Genomic DNA, 20,502 nt, shown 5'->3' on the forward strand with positions numbered 1-20,502 from the left:
CCCTTAGGGAAGCCATGTTGGCTGTCACCAATCACCTCCTTATTTTCCATGTGCCTTAGCATAGTTTCCAGGAGGATCTGCTCCATGATCTTGCCGGGCACAGAGGTGAGACTGACTGGCCTGTAGGTCTCTGAGTCTTTCTTTTTACCCTTTTTAGAAATGGGGGTTGTTTCCCCTTTTCCAGTCAGCGGGAACTTCACTGGACTGCCACGACTTCTCAAATATGATAATTATCGGCTTAGCAACTTCTTCTGGCAGTTCCCTCAGACCCGTGGATGCATCTGTAATCGATGGCCTTGCTGGATTGTCAATGCCAGATGAAAGGCATGCTCGGACTCAGGCACCAAGAGACGAAGAGTTAACAAATGGAGAAATTAACTTGTGCTTATCTTATCAGACAGAAGTAAGGGGGGATAGCCCATCACTGTAAACCAAGTGATCTGTGGGGCACGGCAGAGACCGCGCAGCCAGAGATTGCTTCGGATAAAGAACAGATGAGCCCCGGAAGTGCATACCAAGAAGCCCGCTCCGTAGGCCTGTTGAACTGCTGAGTCTCCCTTGTGACAACACAACATTCCATGCCAGGAGCCAATCGACACATAATAATTGACTTAGTCCCACCTCGCAAAAAGATTTTCAAACATGTAAAACTTGGCACTTGAAAACCCTCCTTGGGAGGAGGAGCCAAGCAAGGACCTTCTGGCCATGCTTCTTTTGATGCAGCCTGGGATACAATTAGCCTTTTGGGCTGCGAGCGCACACTCCCGGCTCATGTTGAGCTTCTCATCCATCAGTACCCCCAAGTCCTCCTCCTCAGGGTTGCTCTCTGTATCTATTGCCTTTCCCCAGAAACTATCCTTTCAGATTAACAATGGTTAAATTCCTTAACTATATGTGTGTCTTGTTTTTGCATTTTGCTTGATTTTTAAATGTCTAGCATAAATATCCTGTTCTTGCTATAACTTAGTGCTTTTTATGTGCCTTGCTAACATTACAGATTAGTGTTAACATTATAGGATGAATTCAGGCACATGTGATGTTGGCAAGAATCTCTATATTTTCTCTTGACAATACGGAGAGTACAGCAATTCACATACTTTGAAATAAAATGTTAGTGGTGTCTTCGGTGACTGGGAGCTGATCCCAACTCTTGTTTTTGCTGCTTCTCAGGCTGTTGGATTCCCATCAGATTCTGTTCAGAAAACCTCAGCTGTTACCTACCCCTCCTCATATATCTATTTCTCCTTGCTTCTGCTCAGAGCTGTGTGTTTATGCAGTTGCATAGCATTTACAGTGTAATGACAAGCTCTCCTACATCGCTTCTTGTGCTAGTTAAAAGAAGTATCATATTGTAGCTGACATGTTGGGCTCCAGGTTTTGGGCTATTTGAGTATCTATACTCTTTGCATCTTACATCAAATCTCTCAGCTTCCGTCCTGCAGTTCTCTATGGAGACGATACTGATGCTTTTCTGGAGCCCCTCATGAGGGAGTGGAAATTATTTACATGAGGATTTCTTAGGTACAGTGTATGAACGAGTACAAAATTTAATCAGAAAGTGTCTCTATTAAGTTTGATGTCATACCTTTGTTTCCAAAGGTTCAGCATAAAATCTCCATGTCTCAATAAAGTTAGCCTAAGAAGTGTAATGGGAGTCAAAAGTTGTCCCTTTAAACTCTTGGCCACACAGAGCTAGACTCACTGCATATTCCTAGAAAGCAAGTTTGTCAACATTTTCTTCTGGTGACTCGGCTAAGAAAAAAAGGAGGGTAATTGTCATAGGCGATTCACACAGAGGGCCTGATATGCCGACCAGACCCATGGGAAGTCTGCTGCCTCCTTGGGACCAGGGTTAGGGATGTTGCTAAGAAACTCCCTGGTCTGGTGCGGCCCTCTGACTATTACACCCTCTTGGTAATGCAGGTTGGAGGTGACGAGATCGCGGAGAGAAGTCCCAAGGCCATCAAAAGGAACTTCAGGGCACTGGGGCGACTGGTTGAAGGATCAGGGGCACAGGTGGTGTTTTCCTCAGTCCCATCAGTGTCAGGGAAGACCACTGAAAGGGGCAGGAAAACTCACCTGGTTAACAGATGGCTCAGGGACTGGTGCCGTCGGTGGAATTTTGATTTCTTTGATCATGGGGATATTTACATGACACCGGGCCTGCTGGCAACAGACGGAGTCCAGCTATCTCAAAGGGGAAAAAGGATTCTTGGCCACGAGCTGGCGGGGCTCATTGAGAGGGCTTTAAACTAGGTTCGAAGGGGGAAGGGGACATTGCCCAGCTCACTAGGGATGAGCCCAGGCGTGGCATGCCAGTGTCGGGGGTGAGATCGACAGCCCAGCTCAAGTGCATCTACACCAATGCATGTAACATGGGCAATAAACAGGAGGAGCTGGAAGCCATTGTACAGCAGGACGGCTACGACTTGGTCGCCATCACAGAAACGTGGTGGGACAACTTGCATGACTGGCATGCTGTCATGGATGGCTACAGACTCTTTAGGAAAGACAGGCCAACAAGGAGAGGTGGGGGAGTTGCTCTGTATGTGAGGGAGCAACTGGAATGCATTGAGCTTGGCCTGGGGGAGGATGAAGAACAAGTCAAGAGCTTATGGGTTAGAATTAAGGGACAGCCTCATATGGGTGATGTTTTGTGGGTGTGTACTACAGGCCACCTGACCAGGAGGAGGAAGTTGATGAGGCCTTCTACAGGCAGCTGCAAGCAGCCTCACAGTCACAGGCCCTGGTTCTCATGGGGGACTTCAACCACCCTGACATCAGCTGGGAAGACCATACAGCTAGGCAGGCGCAATCCAGGAGGTTTCTACAGAGCATCGATGATAACTTTCTGATGCAAGTTGTGGTGGAACCAACTAGGAGGGGTGCTCTGCTGGACCTTGTATTAACAAACAAGGAGGGACTGGTGGAGGATGTGAAGGTCGGAGGCATCCTTGGCTGCATTGACCATGAAATTGTCGAGTTCAGGATCCTGCATGGAGGAAGTAGGGCGGCGATAAGTAGGATCAAAACTTTGGACCTCAGGAGGGCTAACTTTGGCCTCTTCAAGGAGCTACTGGGAGGAATCCCGTGGGTCAGGGCTCTCGAAGGCAGGGGGGTCCAAGAGTGCTGGTCGCTCTTTAAACGTCACTCCCTCCATGCTCAGGAGCGGTGCATCCCCCTGAGAAAGAAATCTAGCAAAGGAGGCAGGAGACCTGCATGGATGAGCAAGGAGGTTCTAGCAGAGATCAGGTGGAAGAGAAAGGTCCATGGAATGTGGAAAGAGGGACAGGCCACTTGGGAAGAGTACAGGAACGTGGTCAGAGCATGCAGGGATGTAACGAGGAAGGCTAAGGCCCACCTGGAATTGAATCTGGCAAGGGATGTCAAGGAAAACAAGAAGGGCTTCAAGTACATCAGCAGCAAAAGGAAGGCTAGGGACAATGTGGGGCCGCTGCTGAATGAGGCGGGTGTCCTGGTGACGGAGGATGCAGAGAAGGCAGAGCTACTGAATGCCTTCTTTGCTTCAGTCTTCAGTGCTAAGACTGGCCCTCAGGAATCCCAGGCCCTGGAGGAAAGAGAGGAAGCCTACAGAGAGGATGACTTTCCCTTGGTCGAGGAGGACTGTGTGAGGGATATCTTAAGCAATCTGGACGTCCACAAATCCATGGGCCCCGATGGAATGCACCCACGAGTGCTGAGGGAGCTGGCGGATGTCATTGCTGAGCCACTCTCCATCATCTTTGAAAGGTCCTGGAGGACAGGAGAGGTGCCCGAGGACTGGAGAAAAGCCAATGTCACTCCAATCTTCAAAAAGGGCAAGAAGGAGGACCCAGGGAACTACAGGCCGGTCAGCCTCACCTCCATCCCGGGAAAGGTGATGGAGCAGCTTATCCTGGAGGTCATCATCAAGCAAGTGGAAGAAAAGAAGGTTATCAGGAGTAGTCAGCATGGATTCATTAATGGGAAATCATGCCTGACCAATCTGATAGCTTTCTACGATGACATGACTGGTTGGGTAGATGAGGGGAGAGCAGTGGATGTTGTCTACCTAGACTTCAGCAAGGCTTTCGACACTGTCTCCCATAGCATCCTCCTAGGGAAGCTGAGGAAGTGTGGGCTGGATGAGTGGTCGGTGAGGTGGATTGAGAACTGGCTGAATGACAGAACTCAGAGGGTTGTCATCAGCGGCGCTGAGTCTAGTTGGAGGCTGGTAACCAGTGGTGTCCCCCAGGGGTCAGTACTTGGCCCAGTCTTATTCAACTTCTTCATCAACGACCTGGATGAAGAGTTAGAATGTACCCTCAGCAAGTTTTCTGATGACACAAAACTGGGAGGAGGGGCGGATACACCAGAAGGCTGTGCTGCCATTCAGCGTGACCTGGACAGGCTGGAAAGTTGGGCTGAGAGGAACCTGGTGAGGTTCAACAAGGGCAAGTGCAGGGTCCTGCACCTGGGGAGGAACAACCCCATGCACCAGTACAGGCTTGGGGCGGACCTGCTGGAGAGCAGCTCTGTGGAGAGGGACCTGGGTGTCCTGGTGGATGACAAGTTGACCATGAGCCAGCAGTGTGCCCTAGTTGCCAAGAAGGCCAATGGGATCCTGGGGTGCATTAGGAGGAGTGTGGCCAGCAGGTCGAGGGAGGTTCTCCTTCCCCTCTGCTCTGTCCTAATGAGACTGCATCTGGAGTACTCTGTCCAGTTCTGGGCTCCCCAGTTCAAGAAAGAGGAGGAGCTACTGGAGAGAGTCCAGCGGAAGGCTGCGTAGATGATGAGGGGACTGGAGCATCTCTCCTATGAGGAAAGGCTGAGGGAGCTGGGCTTGTTCAGCCTGAAGAAGAGAAGGCTGAGAGGGGATCTTATAAATGCTTATAAATATCTCAAGGGTGGGTGTCAGGAGGATGGGGCCAGACTCTTTTCAGTGGTGCCCAGCGACAGCACAAAGGGGCAACGGGCACAAATTGAAGCATAGGAAGTTCCATCTGAACACGAGGAAGAACTTCACTTTGAGGGTGACGGGGCAATGGAACAGGCTGCCCAGGGAGGTTGTGAAGTCTCCTTCCCTGGAGATATTGAAGACCCGCCTGGACAAGGTCCTATGCAGCCTGCTGTAGGTGACCCTGCTTTGACAGGGGGGTTGGACTAGGTGACCCACAGAGGTCCCTTCCAACCCCTACCATTCTGTGATTCTGTGATTCTGTGGGGGATGGGGGGAGGGGGTTCTTTTCCAAAGCGAAACATGTATCAGGCTGTGAATACAGCTGCAGGACTGATTAACAGTTAGATCATGGCTATTTGGAAATCCCAAAAATACTATCTTATGCAGTTCAGAAGGATTCATCAATGATCGAACTTTGAAAGACATCTTTCCATAGCGCTTGTCGTTAGAGCGAGAGAGAAGCAAGACTAAAGGTGTCTTGATGGAGAGGTGGGTTGTAGTACCTGGTGGGATAGTGACGTAGCAGATTAAATCACTTCTGGTAGAGCTGGAGCTTGTTTGGGAAATTAATGTTAAAAAGTCCAGATTCCTTCTTTCATAGGCACTGCTGAATTTGGCAGAACGTCTAGGAGAAGCCAAGCCTCGAGGACTGACAAAGGCAGACATTGAACAGCTTCCATCTTACAGGTTCAGTCCAAGCAATCATCAATCGGAACAGACATTGTAAGTACATCTGTCTTGCATTTGCATACTTTACATGACTGTGTTTCATTCCTTCAGGCTGCAGCCTCAACTAGGAAAATACTCTAACACAAGTGCTCTAAAAGCACTCAAATAAAAAAGATAAATTTTCTTTAACTATTTTTCAAATCATATGTCATTTATTTTGGTTTTAAAATTCTGTATAGTCTCAATTCAGTTAGATGTTCAAATTTAGTTATTCTGTGTTTTGAAAAGTTTTCCAAAATTTTCTTTGGCATACTAGATAATAAATGGCCATCATCAAACTGGAATTCAGCCTATATTGAAATATTTTTCAATTAATAAAATTTTAAGTGCTCCTGGAAGAGCTTTTCACAGTCTTCGAGGTTTACAGTTATATTTTCTTATTTTTAAGACTAATTCTCTTTGAAAGATCTACATAACAGAGAAATGAGATGTAGATGGGAGGCAGTGAAAGTGATATACCTTGCTGTCAAATGTTTGAAATTGAACAGAAGAGATTTTTTTCTCTGATCTTCCACTTAGAGCAATCATCTTCAATGTTATTTTTAATATAATAGGGAATAAGAAAAATAAAAATACCAGAGAACTTAAGCTGATGATGTCCCTGTAGAAGAAATGTGTTTACAAAATATGTACAACAGAATATAGATGTAATTTAAGGAGAAATTTTTCATAGTAAATATGTGTGTGATCTTTAAACAATTACGGCTTTGAGAAATACTCAAAGCAAGTTTTCTGTTTTTTATTTTAATATAGCTAAAATTAAATTTAAAACTGAAATAAATATGCTATGGGATTTGCACTACTTGTTTATGTCAGCAGGCATGAACTCCAGTATTTTGAATTATGGTAATAGAATCTATTTACTCCTTGGGCCAGTGAACTCCCATGGGTATGAGTATGAGCCCTTGTCTGCTTTGGGGTTTGAAACCATGGTGAACAAAACAAAAGCAATTCTCATTTTACACTGGTCCACTAGAGACCTATACCCACAAAACTTTGATCACTGTAGATACTCCAGTGGTTTTAAAAAAAAACCTTTTGCGGACACACTTTATAAGTTGCCTACAGAATAGAAATTATTCTTATTAAATGGGAAAGTTTATAGATATTTACTGTCTTTTTTTTTTAGGTGTGTAGTGTGTATGTGTGACTTTGAGACAAGGCAGCTACTTAGAGTCTTACCCTGTAACCACGAGTTTCATGCCAAGTGTATTGATAAATGGCTTAAGGTAAACAAAATGTGTTGGATGTAATTTATAATGTCCTAGTTTGTAGCTTCATTTTTTTCTTTAGTTTTCTACTGCATTTCATCTCTTGTTTCTCATTTTTAATATTGAGGCTGTACTGTAACAAAAAAAGGCACAAGCTGAATTTATCTTCTTTTTGTTGTCTCCTTACATTACAGAAATATTCTTTTTTAGCAATTAATAAAAGATATTTCTTTGTAATAATAATTGGAATAGGGACATTTTAGAAAGAATATGAGGAGAATGATCTTCACTGGTAGAAAGTGCTGCTATAAGAATCCCTCCTATCACTATGAATTTGAATTCTTGGGGCAGGTAAAAACTATCTATTTTTATAACTATAAGACACGATGGAGAGATTTAAAAAAAAAAAAAGACTTAGCATGAAATTATGGCTTTATTCATGCTACAAGATATTGTTTCAAAACAAGTTTGGAGGAAGACCTAGAAGCAGGACAGTGCAATAAGTTGACAGATAGAATAGCATTGGTACAGAAGGTGAGAAGGATAGGAATACAGTTCAGAAGACGATATATAGGGAGACATCCATATAAGCTGTGTTATCCAGACCTACTGCTGATAAGGTATTCATTCCTTTCTTGTCTCATTTTTTTAAATTTTTTTTTCAGATTTACTTTAATCTGTCTGTAGTCTGTGTTGCAATATCAAATATTCCACAGTCCTATGTGAAAGAAGCACGTCAAAAATTTCCTAGAGAATTATAGATGCAGTCTTATGTTACATCATTTTAAGATATATTTTAAAAATAAAAAAGTTCTCATGCATTGCAGACAAATGTATTCCTATAGAGAATAGACATTTCTGACCTGGAAAAAGCCCTAAAATTTCTAGGCTTTACAAACTCAAAGAAATTACTGCCTCATGTGTACAGTAGACTATCCTGTGCATAAAGTGAAATACTGGATTTGATATTGACAGTAGCCTTTTGGCTAGTGAACTATCATAAATAATGATAGGATAGGAGATTAAAAAAAAAAAAACCACAAGGAATCTGTACAAAGCTTTGGGTTAGAGTGCCCAATATATTCTACAGCTTTTATAGAATCTAGGCCTGGTGTAAATGTTTCCACAACACTGCTCATTTTTTTTTCTTTTCAGTAGAACTTATTTGAATGAAATATGTGTTTGGGTTGCGAATACTGTAGGAGAACATGTCTGAGAATCAACAAGATGACTGTAAACATTTAGTTGTTAAAGCATGTTAACATTCACAGATACTTATTTAAACTCTTTTATACAGCGATTGTCAACTAATTCAAATTAACATGTTTGCAAGTGTCAGTACAGAATATTTTCCAGTCCCCTGCTATTCACGTCTATGCTCTAGGGCAAGGCTGAAGCATGTTTCCACACTGGACTTGCTAAACCACATAATTGCATAAAGCTTAGTCATGTCAAGAACAAGTGCTGGATTCTCCACCTGGGATGGGGTAATCGTAGAATCGTAGAATCATAGAATGCTTTGGGTTGGAAGAGACCTTAAAGATCATCGAGTTCCAACCCCCCTGCCGTGGGCAGGGACACCTTCCACTAGACCAGGTGGCTCAAAGCCCCATCTAACCTGGCCTTGAACACTTCCAGGCAGGGGGCATCCACAACTTCTCTGGGCAACCTGTTCCAGTGCCTCACCACCCTCACAGTAAAGAATTTCTTCCTTATATCTATTCTAAATCTACCCTCTCTCTGTTTGAAGCCATTACCCCTTGTCCTGTCACTACATGTCCTTGTAAAAAGTCCCTCTCTAGCTTTCTTTTAGGCCCTCTTCAGGTACTGGAGCGCTGCAATAAGGTGTCCCCGGAGCCTTCTCTTCTCCAGGCTGAACAGCCCCAACTCTCTCAGCCTTTCCTCATAGGAGAGGTGTTCCATCCCTCTGATCATTTTTGTGGCCCTCCTCTGGACCTGCTCCAGCAGTTCCATGTCTTTCCTGTGTTGAGGGCTCCAGAGCTGGAGGCAGTACTCCAGGTGGGGTCTCACCAGAGCAGAGTAGAGGGGGAGAATCACCTCCCTCGACCTGCTGGCCACGCTTCTTTTGATGCAGCCTGGGATATGGTTGGCCTTCTGGGCTACGAACGCACATTACTGGGTCATGTTGAGCTTCTCGTCAATCAGCATCCCCCAAGTCCTCAGGGCTGCTCTCAATCCATTCTCCATCCAGCCAGTATTTGCGCTTGGGATTGCCCTAACCCATGTGCAGGACCTTGCACTTGACCTTATTGAACTTCATGAGATTCACACAGGCCCACCTCTCAAGTCTGTCAAGGTCCCTCTGGATGGCATCCCTTCCCTCCAGCTTATTGACTGCACCACACAGCTTGGTGTTGTCAGCAAACTTGCCAAGGGTGCACTCAATCCCACTGTCCATGTTGCCGACAAAGATGTTAAACATCACCAGTATCAATACCGACCCCTGAGGAATGCCACTCATCACTGGTCTCCACTTGGACATCGAGCCATTGACTGCAACTCTTTGAGTGCGACCATCCAGCCAATTCCTTATCCATCGAGTGGCCCATCCATCAAATCCATGTCTCTCCAGAGACAAGGACATCATGCGGGACAGCGTCAAATGCTTTGCACAAGTCCATCAGTTGCTCTTCCCTTATCCACCAATGTAGTAACCCCATCGTAGAAGGCCACCAAAATTGTCAGGCATGATTTGCCCTTAGGGAAGCCATGTTGGCTGTCACCAATCACCTCCTTATTTTCCATGTGCCTTAGCATAGTTTCCAGGAGGATCTGCTCCATGATCTTGCCGGGCACAGAGGTGAGACTGACTGGCCTGTAGGTCTCTGAGTCTTTCTTTTTACCCTTTTTAGAAATGGGGGTTGTTTCCCCTTTTCCAGTCAGCGGGAACTTCACTGGACTGCCACGACTTCTCAAATATGATAATTATCGGCTTAGCAACTTCTTCTGGCAGTTCCCTCAGACCCGTGGATGCATCTGTAATCGATGGCCTTGCTGGATTGTCAATGCCAGATGAAAGGCATGCTCGGACTCAGGCACCAAGAGACGAAGAGTTAACAAATGGAGAAATTAACTTGTGCTTATCTTATCAGACAGAAGTAAGGGGGGATAGCCCATCACTGTAAACCAAGTGATCTGTGGGGCACGGCGGAGACCGCACAGCCAGAGATTGCTTCGGATAAAGAACAGATGAGCCCCGGAAGTGCATACCAAGAAGCCCGCTCCGTAGGCCTGTTGAACTGCTGAGTCTCCCTTGTGACAACACGACATTCCATGCCAGGAGCCAATCGACACATAATAATTGACTTAGTCCCACCTCGCAAAAAGATTTTCAAACATGTAAAACTTGGCACTTGAAAACCCTCTTTGGGAGGAGGAGCCAAGCGAGAACTTCACCTGACGGACGGGTCGACGGGCCTGAATCTCTCTTCCCCTCCCAAGAAGGGACACCTTTTTGGTAAGAGTCGTGCCTCTGACTTTGTCAGATATATCCCCGGGAACACATTGTTAACTAAAGCGCTAAACCATTACTTTGAGCTCAACTTTTGTAGACAGTGCATTTATCAACAGCAATTCCGAATCTGTGATACCTGTCACTTGAATAAATTACCTATTGTTTCAACTTTGCGAAACTGTTTCAGTGAATGTCCTTGGAGGGGCTCTGACAGGCAAGTTGAATCTGATAAGTGGCTACACACTTAACCCTTTAGACATAAACTGTTGACCAAGTCTGGGACTAGGAGTGGAACCAGCCGCAGCTAGACTCCTCTCTGAGTGAGAGTTTAGAACACAAGGGGGTCTGCTCTGAACCTCGTGAATCAATGGGAGGACTTTCCTTTTGCTGCTTATCAGACTCCCTTATCCCTTTTAATGCAACAACGTCTCATCAGGTCCCATGGACTTGTGCACCTTCAGGTTCCTTAGGTGGTCTTGAACCTGATGTTCTCCTACAGTGGGTGGTTCTTCATTCTCCCAGTCCCTGCCTTTGCCGTTTGTGACTTGGGCGGTGTGGCTGGAGCACTTGCCAGTGAAGACTGAGGCAAAAAAGTCGTCGAGTACCTCAGCCTTCTCCATATCCCAGGTAACCAGGTCTCCCCTTTCCTTCCAGAGAGAGCCCACATTTTCCCTAGCCTTTCTTTTATCACCGATGTACCTCTAGAAGCTCTTCTTCTTGTCCTTGACATCCTTGGCCATCCTTTATTCTGTCAGGGCTTTAGCTTTCCTAACCTGATACCTTGCTGCACAGACAACTTGTCTGTATTCCTCCCAGTCTACCTGTCCTTCCTTCCACCCTCTGTAGGCTTCCTTTTTGTGCTTGAGTTTGTCCAGGAGCTCCTTGTTCATCAATCATGGTCACTGCAGCCAAGGCTGCCCTTGAGCTTCACATTCCCCACCAGCTCCTCCTTCTTGGTGAGAACAAAGTCCAGCATAGTACCTCTCCTCATGGGCTCCTCTGTCACTTGGAGAAAGAAGTTATCATCAGTGCATTCCAGGAACCTCCTGGATTGCTTATGCCCTGCTGTGTTGTCCCTCCAACAGATGTCAGGGTGGTTGAAGTCCCCCATGAGGACCAGGGCTTGTGAACATGAGGCTGCTCCTATCTGCCTACGGAGGGTCTCATCAGCTTGGTCTTCCTGGTCAGGTGGCCTGTAGCAGACCCCCCCTATAATGTCACCAGTCCCTGCCCTGCCTTTAATCCTGACCCATAAGTTCTCGGTCCTCTCCTCATCCATCCCCGGGTGGAGCTCCCTGCACTCCATCTGATCTTTGACATAGAGGGTGACACCCCCCTCCTCGTTTCCCATACCTGTCCTTCTTAAAGAGTCTATATCCTTCCATTCCAACACTCCAGTCATAGGAGCCATCCCACCACATCTCTGTGATGCCACTGATAGCCCTGCAGGCATGTGCATGTCTCTAACTCCTCTTGTTGATTCCCCATGCTGTGTGCGTTTGCATAGAGGCATTAATTTTGGCTCCCAATGAAACTGACTTGCTGGCTCGAGTGACTGGAGTTCCTTTGTGCTGCCCGTTAGGAACTCTCCTGCTGACCTGTGTTCCTTCTCTAGGCTCTGAGCATCTACTGCTGGCACTGGCACTGGCATCAAACTGGTAGCAGTGGGATTGAGATTCCCCTCCTCCAGCAACTTTAGTTTAAAGCCCTCCTGACCAGCTTGACAAGCCTATGATCAAAGGTGTTCTTCCCTTTCTCTGACAGAAGGACCCCATCAACCCCCAGTAGACCAGGTTTCTTGAAGCGAGTCCCATGGTCTAAGTAACCAAACCCCTGCCTGTGTCATCAGTCCTGTAACCATTTGCTGATTTGCCAGATAATCTTGGTTATACATAAAAATTGGGGGAGGATAGGTTGGAAAGCAGCCCCGCAGAAAGAGATCTGGGGCTTTGGGTTGATGGCAAGTTGAATATGAGGCAACAGTGAGCCCTGGCAACCAAAAAGGTCAACGGTGTCCTGGGGTGCATCAAACACAGCATAGCTAGCGGGTCGAGGGACGTGATTGTCCCACTCTACACTGCACTGGTGTGGCCCCACCTCAAGTACTGTGTGCAGTTTTCAGTGCCTCAATATAAGAAGGACATCAGACTATTAGAGTGTGTCCAGAGGAGGGCGACCAAGATGGTGAAAGGCCTCGAGGGCAAGACTTAGGAGGAGTGGCTGAGGTCACTTGGTTTCTTCAGCTTAGAGAAGAGAAGGATGAGGGGTGACATCATCACACTTTACAACTTCCTCAAGAGGGGCAGTGGAAGGGGAGGTGCTGATCTCCTCTCTCTGGTGACCAGTGATAGGACACAAGGAAATGGAATGAAGCTGCGTCAGAAGAAGTTCAGACTGGACATTAGGAAAAGGTTCCTCACTGAGAGGGTGGTTGGTCACTGGAACAGACTCCCCAGGGAAGTGGTCACAGTACCAAGCCTGACAGAGTTCAAGGAGCATCTGGATGATGCTCTTAGTCATACGGTTTAGTTTAGGTAGTCCTGTGAGGAGCAGGGAGTTGGACTCGATGATCCTTATGGGTCCCTTCCAACTTGAGTTATTCTATGATTCAATGGGTGGCATGGAGAGAAGGTAAACAAGGAACAATAGCTTGCTCCTCTTCTGAAATGAGAACTAGGACCATTGGGTATCATGCACCCCATGACATGTTGGATGCTGAAATTCTGCGAAGGTTGATAAGTTCTAAAAAAGAAGAGTTCCTTCCAGGATGGTTGATGCAAAGACATTGCATCTGGCTCAAAAAACACTTGACCCACAGAATGCTGGAAGGTAGGGGAATCTATCAGGGAAATATCATGTATACTCTTTCTTATGCACCTGCTGTTGGTCGCTGTTCAGTTCAGAGTATTTGGTTAAATGAAGCTTTGGTTGGACTCAGTATGGCAGTTCTTATGTTACATTAAGCACTTTCAATTGGCAGTCAAAGGGTAGTGAAGACAGCCCTTAGAGATCAATAAAATGGGGAAAAAAAACAGTTTGTGGGCATTCTTTTTTTTAGTAATCTGAAGTGAACTGCAGTATTTGAGACAATTTTGTGCTGATGCTTCTAACCAAGCTTAGAAATTACTGACTTTTAACCCTAGTATTGGCTAAAGGATGACTGACTTTAGAAAAAACTCATCAGCATAACAGTGTCAACTAGGCAGATTTCTCTTTAATTGAAAGATTTGTGTAATCTGAGCCTAAAGGGAGTACAGTTACACTATGTCAACACAAAGTTTTAGACTGTGTTTAGGGAGTGGGGTAAAATAACTTTTGTGCTTTAAGTTCACATCCCATGTTGATAAACTCTGCAAGGGAACACATTATCATCGGTAAATTTCAGTAGTACTATTCCATTGCAAGCTGGTGATGCAACAACAGAAGGCATCAAAGCAAACTTTGACTTGTTTGCATATAAAATTTGGATTTTTGCCTGTCCTGTAGTTATAAAACCCTACATAGAAAGACCTTTTCAGGAAATATGAGATAACCAGGGGAAAACCTATTTTATACTGAATTATGTGCCTATATATTAAGCTACAATGAGAAAAAAATCCATGTTAAATAAGGCTGAAGACTCATGAAGGAGAGATTAAACAGTGAATGGGACAAGATTAGCAAGAGAGATTATACTTTTTGTTTGTCAGTCTTTTCAACTATCAATTTTATCATGTTTCACAATATCTGATTGTTTATTGATATCCTAACTCCTTGAGTCAAAGGAATACATGAGAAATCTTTTTTTTTTTAAAGCGGAATTTAGCCATAATTCCAAAGAAAAACTTGAAAACGTGACCTGTATTCACCCTGAAGGCTCAGACCGTAAATCCTTTTCTTCTAAATGTGGTTCATTTCAGCTACAAAATTTTTATTTAATGTTTCTTATGATAATTTCAGCTCGTTGTGCATCTCTCATGTTACAGAAAGTTGTCTTGCCTGAAGGAATAGCAAGTTAAGAGAGGATATACATTGCAGTCTATGATGCATTATGTGCACCTAATTGATCATTACACCAGTTATGTTAAGATGTGAAGGGGAATTAATTTCATGAAATACACAAGAAGAAGTAGTTGAACAGGGATTCAGAAATGCTGTGCAGCCTCCATCCTGGATATTTTCAGGACCTAACGGGAGAGAGCCCTGAGTAACCTGGTCTGACCTTACAGCTGACCCTGCTTTGAGCAGGATGCTGGACTGGAGACCTCCTGAGGATCATTCCAACACAAATTATTTTATGAATCAGTGTATTCTCAACAAGTTTTTCACTGAAGGGCTAAACTTATAACTTTTACACATGTTCAGCTTTGGAGCTGTTTAGTCAGATTGTGTGTTTTGTCTGTTACTAAAAACCTTTCTCTTTTCCTCCCCCTGCTCAGCTTTCAAGATCTGGCCAAGTCTGCATGATAGACTTCTGTTTTTCTGCTGGGATAATGGGATAGTGAGAGCCTAAAAAGCTGTGATTCATGAAAAAGAGCTAGTAAGACTAAGATGCCCTAATACAGGGCACTTTTTCCACCTCTGTCTTACTTCTCTAGTGATGGTGGGTTTCTCTGCCCACTGTATTTTTCTTTTGAGTTTACAAAACTTTTAGGTCACTTTCACATACTCTAAAGTAACAGAAAACGGGTGCACACCGGGTTTATTTTTGTTTGTTTGTTTGTTTGTTTGTCCCTTTTGGGTACTCTTGAACACTGCAAGTGGCAATTTCATTTTGTTTCTGGGTTGCAGACACTGTTACTGTAGCGAGTGTGATTTTCAGTGCATTAAACTTTCTTTTATTTCCGGTTTTACAGGCAAATCGTACCTGCCCAATTTGCAGAGCTGATGCTTCAGAAGTGCATCATGATTCAGAACAACTAATCTAAGAGCACAAATCTGGTTTGGGTGTTCCTGGTCACGTGTATATATGAACTATCCATTGAACTTACCCATGTGGCTTCCAAGCATTCCCTTTACACAAAAGGGTCAATGGACATTTCTTTGCACTGTGCGACTTAATCAATTATAAAGCTTATAATTAGTCTTTATAATTGTCGGATTGCTATACTAACTGTGTGATTGAAACTCCAAAGACTTTTTTTAGCTTAATTTTGTGTGTGCACTAACTTTTCCTGGGTTTTGTGTGATCATTCCAAGTGTTGCTGCAAGATTACAGCAGATGTGATCTTTTAGCATGTACTTTTATAAAAGTGGTAGCTCCAAACAACATAGCAATCTACCTTCCAATACTGTGAGTGGGCATGAAGGGGGGGGGTGGAGAGGATGTGTGAAGTGCACTTGTGACTGGGTGTGTATATGTGTTTGAGAACATATATACCAGCATGTACTAAGACTGTATGTATGTAGTATTAATTATGCTGCAATGTATAATCTTATGTTATTTAAACAGTACTAGTACTGTACACTGGTTTCTTGTGTTTGGAGTCGCACACTGAATACAGAGGGTGCTGCAATTATAGACATTTAATATTTCCTCCCCAATATACTTAATAGTATAAAAAGACTTTTTTACTTGCTATTCAAACAGAAATTATGCTTCCACTTTATTGGAGGCTTTTAAGCATACCTCTAAAGAGTGTTCATTAGTATTTAACCTTGGGTTTTTACACATGATAGGAAATCCAGATTTCAGTATGACAGGTTTACTGCTTATTTTATGGACATAATCTTGCAATATTGCATAATTCAGTTAACAATATTAACACTTCCAATTGGTGACTTCAATGTTAAAGCTTTTCTGTTCTCCTCAGTTCTTCTAGCTGGGTTTTATTTATGTTCAGTTGATTTCGGATTAGACTTGATTTTTGAGGATACTGCACTTTGTGCTCCTCCTCAAAAAGGAAGCTGAAAAGGTGCTGAGGGTCTTGTGCAAAGTTTCTTCACTTTGACCATTATAGTTGCTAAGTATGTACTCCTTTAGTATATAAACATTCGCTTTAATCACTTATGTTCTTTGTTTACAAGAGAGTTTGTATACATTTAAAATAACTTTTAAGAATATATGATTTTGTTCCTGTGACTTAATGAACAAAATTAAAGTTTTAATGTTTTTTCAGAGAAGTAGAACTTTTTATTTTTGTGCTTTAAAAAGGGTTGGTGGTGGCCTTTCACTGCTAGAATACAGTTGTCCTAGGGTGTTGCTTCTTAGTCTTCTGTATTTTCTGATAGGCTTGGCATGAGAAAATTTCCCTTATTTCTTTTTCTGTCAAGTCTCCAGAATGTTCCACTGTACAAGAGTAAATTGGTACACCATCCTGAACAAAAGAACAAATAATGCTGTGAAATGGGAGGTAACTTTCATTTGACTGCCTTTCAAATAATATTTTTAGTTGTGCAGTTGAAAATATTGTCGTCTTTAACACTTCAGACTGTTAAGAACTTAAAGACATTTCAGTAAAATAACTGGATCTAAACATACCATAGTTAATCAAGGGATGTGGTTTTTGGCATCAGAATGTTTTCTCCTAAATTCGGTGTCAATACCTTGGTTACAATGGTACAAGTGACACAATTACCAATATTGCTATAACTTGGTGCCAGTCTGAGCTTTGTTTGTTCTTTGTCATTTCTAATGCTTTTGTATGCTGCTCTGCTTGAGTATCAGTTATATTTTCAGACAATGTTGTTTTCTATGCTGCTTGCCCTTCTTTGAAGGTTCTACAAGCCAATTAATTACAGCTATTGTTTTTGCTTGTTTCAGATGCTCTTGTCTTTTAGTTACACAAATAGTACTCAAAACTTGAGTCTGTCCATACTTGTCAATAATTAAGAATACTAAATAAAAATATACTGTTATATCAACTTCAAAATATTACAATTTCCCCTTTCCCCCAGGCACTAAAGAATGGACTCCTCACAATAACATAAAAAAAGCTAAATCACCTATAGTAAACTTAACTTTTTTAGCACATAAAATCGTGTGGTTATTTCAAAAAGTGTGTGCTGTATATGTCTTATAATACCCAAGGTGTCTCATATGTCTGATAAAAACCCAACCCTAGCTGTACAGATTTAACCATAACAAATACTACTACCCTCAGTATTCACTTTGTTTGAAGCACAGAAAGAAGGCACTTGTTCTAATCTAGATATAAATGCATATTGAACAAGGCACACTTCATGAATACCAAGGGGAAAGTAGTGTTCTTTCTGTAACTGGAGAAATCTTGGTGTGTAATGTCCCTTTTTTGCCAGTAAAACACTGTGAGGCAGCTGGAGATTTAAGATGGAGTATCTAATTTGGTAAAATACTGAATTTAGTTGTTGCACTCCTGTGTCTGATCTCTTCTGGAATGTTACTTCTGTTTGCATGGGACTCTTGCAGATGTGTGCAGACTTGCTTCCTGTGCTTAGTGTGTATAAACAGCACACATGCATGCACTCCGAATCAGATCGGACCAGCTATAACCAAGTCTTTTCTATTGTGGCTGTCGAAAGAGAAGGAGAAGGGGATTTATGCTCAGCTGTTAACTGACGTGCTGTGCACATTTGCGTCTAATATCACAGCCTGTTGTGGTGCCTGATGGTACCAGAATCCAGCAAGACACTTAAATAAATGTTCATTGCCTTCCTGCCATACTTACCAATGGGGAAGGAGGGGGGGGGGGCATGTTAATGGTTTGTCATATTGGCACACCTGTTGGGTTTTTTTTTTAGGGTTTCATTGTTGGTGGTTTTTTTTTAGCAAGAGCTCTCAACATAACTTTGACCTGAGAGAGAGAGAGAAAAAAAAGCTTAAAGGCTTACAGATATCTCCAAGGTCTCATTTTATCATTTTCTTTCCAGAAATCTTACTGTACAAAGTAAACCTTTTTGTTGTATATGGCTTCTGTAAAAGTTGTTGAATGTGATAACAAGATGTGTTAACAGCTGAGAAATATTTGGAATGGCGTTTACCAACCTTTGTTTTACTTTTGACAGAGTTATATTTGGACTCCTATAAATGAGATATGTGGGTTTTGTGTTTTTTTTTCCTTTCCTTTGGTACATTGTTACCTCATTTTTTTATTTGTTTGGTCTGTCAATGATTATCAAAGCTTATGGGTTTTGTTAGAATCATATTTTGTCAAGCATTTTCTTTAAAATCACACTTTATTGTGTCATTTAACATATTTTAAATGTATTATAAATATCTGTAATTAAATCATTTGCAAGCTTGATAAATTTTTAATAACACTTGTACTTTTTATGAGTTACTACTAATGCTACATGAAGTAGTGCAAGTAATTTTTATTTTTAATCTCTGTGCCCAATTTTGGAGAGAGTTGTTCAATAATAAAAATAAATTTATGATGTATCCTTGCATAATTTTGGCCTGTTCCTTCTTCCTAGAAAGGGATGCAGTCCTTGCCTTGAATATTCTTCATATTTCAGTGCTGCTTCATGCGACTCTTGATGGAAGGGTAATATAGTTGGGCATAAGCAATCCAGGAGATTTCCGGAGTGTATTCATGACAGTTTCTTGATGCAGGTGACTGATGAGCTGACTAGCGCGCAGTTAAAAGACAAGAGGTAATGGGGCCAAGCTACAATGTGAGAAATTCTGATCAGATGCAAGGAACTTTTTTTCCATGAGTGTGGTTGAGTATTGAACCATGAGCACAAAGTGGGTTTTGAGTATCTTTAAAGATGAAGACTCCACACTTAACAAGGCCCTGAGCATCCTCATCTAAAGGATCTGCTTTGAGCAGGGGAGTGGACTAGGTGATCTCCAGAGATTCCTTCCAACAATTTTTTCTTATAGTTCTATCCCAGTAACAGAGTTGGATTGGGGGGGATGTTCTGCTTTGCTAACTCTGTCAAGTAGATTTGCTTTAATTAACAGGTTTATTTCTAGAGATCCTAGGAAGATGCAATTTAAAAAAATGCGGTGTCATGTCTTTAATAGCTATTTTACAATTTAACTTCTTGAACTATAACATTTTTTAAAGCCTTGTTCAGCTTTCTACAAATGTTACTTAACTGAAAGTGCCAAGGGGCAGGTGGGTTGTTTTGGAAATATAATTTGCATTGCATGTTAGGTGAAGATGTGTTATGCCTTGCAGTGTCCTTGTGTGAGGTAAAAAAATATCCCTGAACTGGAAGGTAAATCTGAAGTACAGAGTTTGGTTAGTTCAGGGTCACAGACAGAAACTGGTGGTAAAATAAAAAGAAAAGAGTCCATTCTGTGTGTAGGGTTTTGTTTGGTTGTTTTTTTTTACTGGTGGGATGATGTAAACTGAGTCTTCAGATGTAATCTGTTTAAATGATTTTATCCACACAGTGCAGTTGATCATTTCCTGCTGCTGAAATGATTTTTGTGCTCAAACTACATAATATTTGAAGATCTAGTGGAGTTTTCCTAAAGATAATCTTTATGGGAGGATTTATTTAAATATCTTTTTATTTTATAATCCTGGTTGATAACTAGTTTACCCTTTACACAATAAAAATTAGTTATCAACTGGAAAGTGGACAGTACTGCCACTAGTGCTCATATTTGCACAAGCTAAGTTGCTAGGCTGCCCAGTTTCAGTAATGACAGAGCCTCATGGGTTTTTGTCCTGTTTTCAGCTAGGATAGAGTTAATTTTCCTTCCAGTAGCTGCTGTGTTCTGGTTTTAGTACAAGAAGAATTGTTGATAAGACTAATGTTTTCAGTTGTTGCTGTGAAATCAAGGGCTTTTTCCAGTTTCTCATATTCAGCTAATGAGCAGGTATGCAGGAGCTGGGAAAGAGCATAGACAAACAGCTAGCCCAGATGGCCAATGGAAATATTCCTTACCATAAATGTCATGCTCAGTCTATGAATGGGGGTTGGCCAGGGGGAGAATGCTATCGGCTCTTCTCAGTTTCTGGGAGTTTTGAATCCTCTCTTGGCTGGGAGTTCAAACTTTTTTTTTGGCTGCAAATCGGTCGTCAGGTGGTGAGAAAAATTATATTGTATATAGTTTGTTTTGCATATTCATTTTATGATTGCTTTTATCATTACTATTATTAGTAGCATTAGCATTTCCTTTTTTTTCCTGTCTTTATCTCAACCCATGAGTTTCTGCTTTTGTCTATTTGTCCCCCCCCATCCCGCTGCAATGGAAGGCGAGGGGTGAGCAAGTGTCTGTCTAGTGCTTA

At 42.7% G+C, this 20,502-nt stretch overlaps 1 protein-coding gene across 1 annotated transcript in view; it reads left to right on the plus strand.

Moving 5' to 3' along the window:
• Nucleotides 1-15,741, plus strand: part of LOC142365548 (E3 ubiquitin-protein ligase RNF38-like) — a 255,509-nt gene extending 239,768 nt beyond the window's left edge. Inside the window, exons 10-12 of the mRNA XM_075446404.1 lie at nucleotides 5,541-5,662; nucleotides 6,798-6,897; nucleotides 15,190-15,741. Of these exons, the coding sequence (XP_075302519.1) occupies nucleotides 5,541-5,662; nucleotides 6,798-6,897; nucleotides 15,190-15,261 (294 nt within the window). The 3' untranslated portion in view covers nucleotides 15,262-15,741. The remainder of the gene's footprint in view (nucleotides 1-5,540; nucleotides 5,663-6,797; nucleotides 6,898-15,189) is intronic.
• Nucleotides 15,742-20,502: the final 4,761 nt, after the last annotated feature.

Source organism: Opisthocomus hoazin, chromosome W, assembly GCF_030867145.1.
Source record: "Opisthocomus hoazin isolate bOpiHoa1 chromosome W, bOpiHoa1.hap1, whole genome shotgun sequence".
In the NCBI taxonomy this organism is placed as follows: Eukaryota; Metazoa; Chordata; class Aves; order Opisthocomiformes; family Opisthocomidae; genus Opisthocomus; species Opisthocomus hoazin.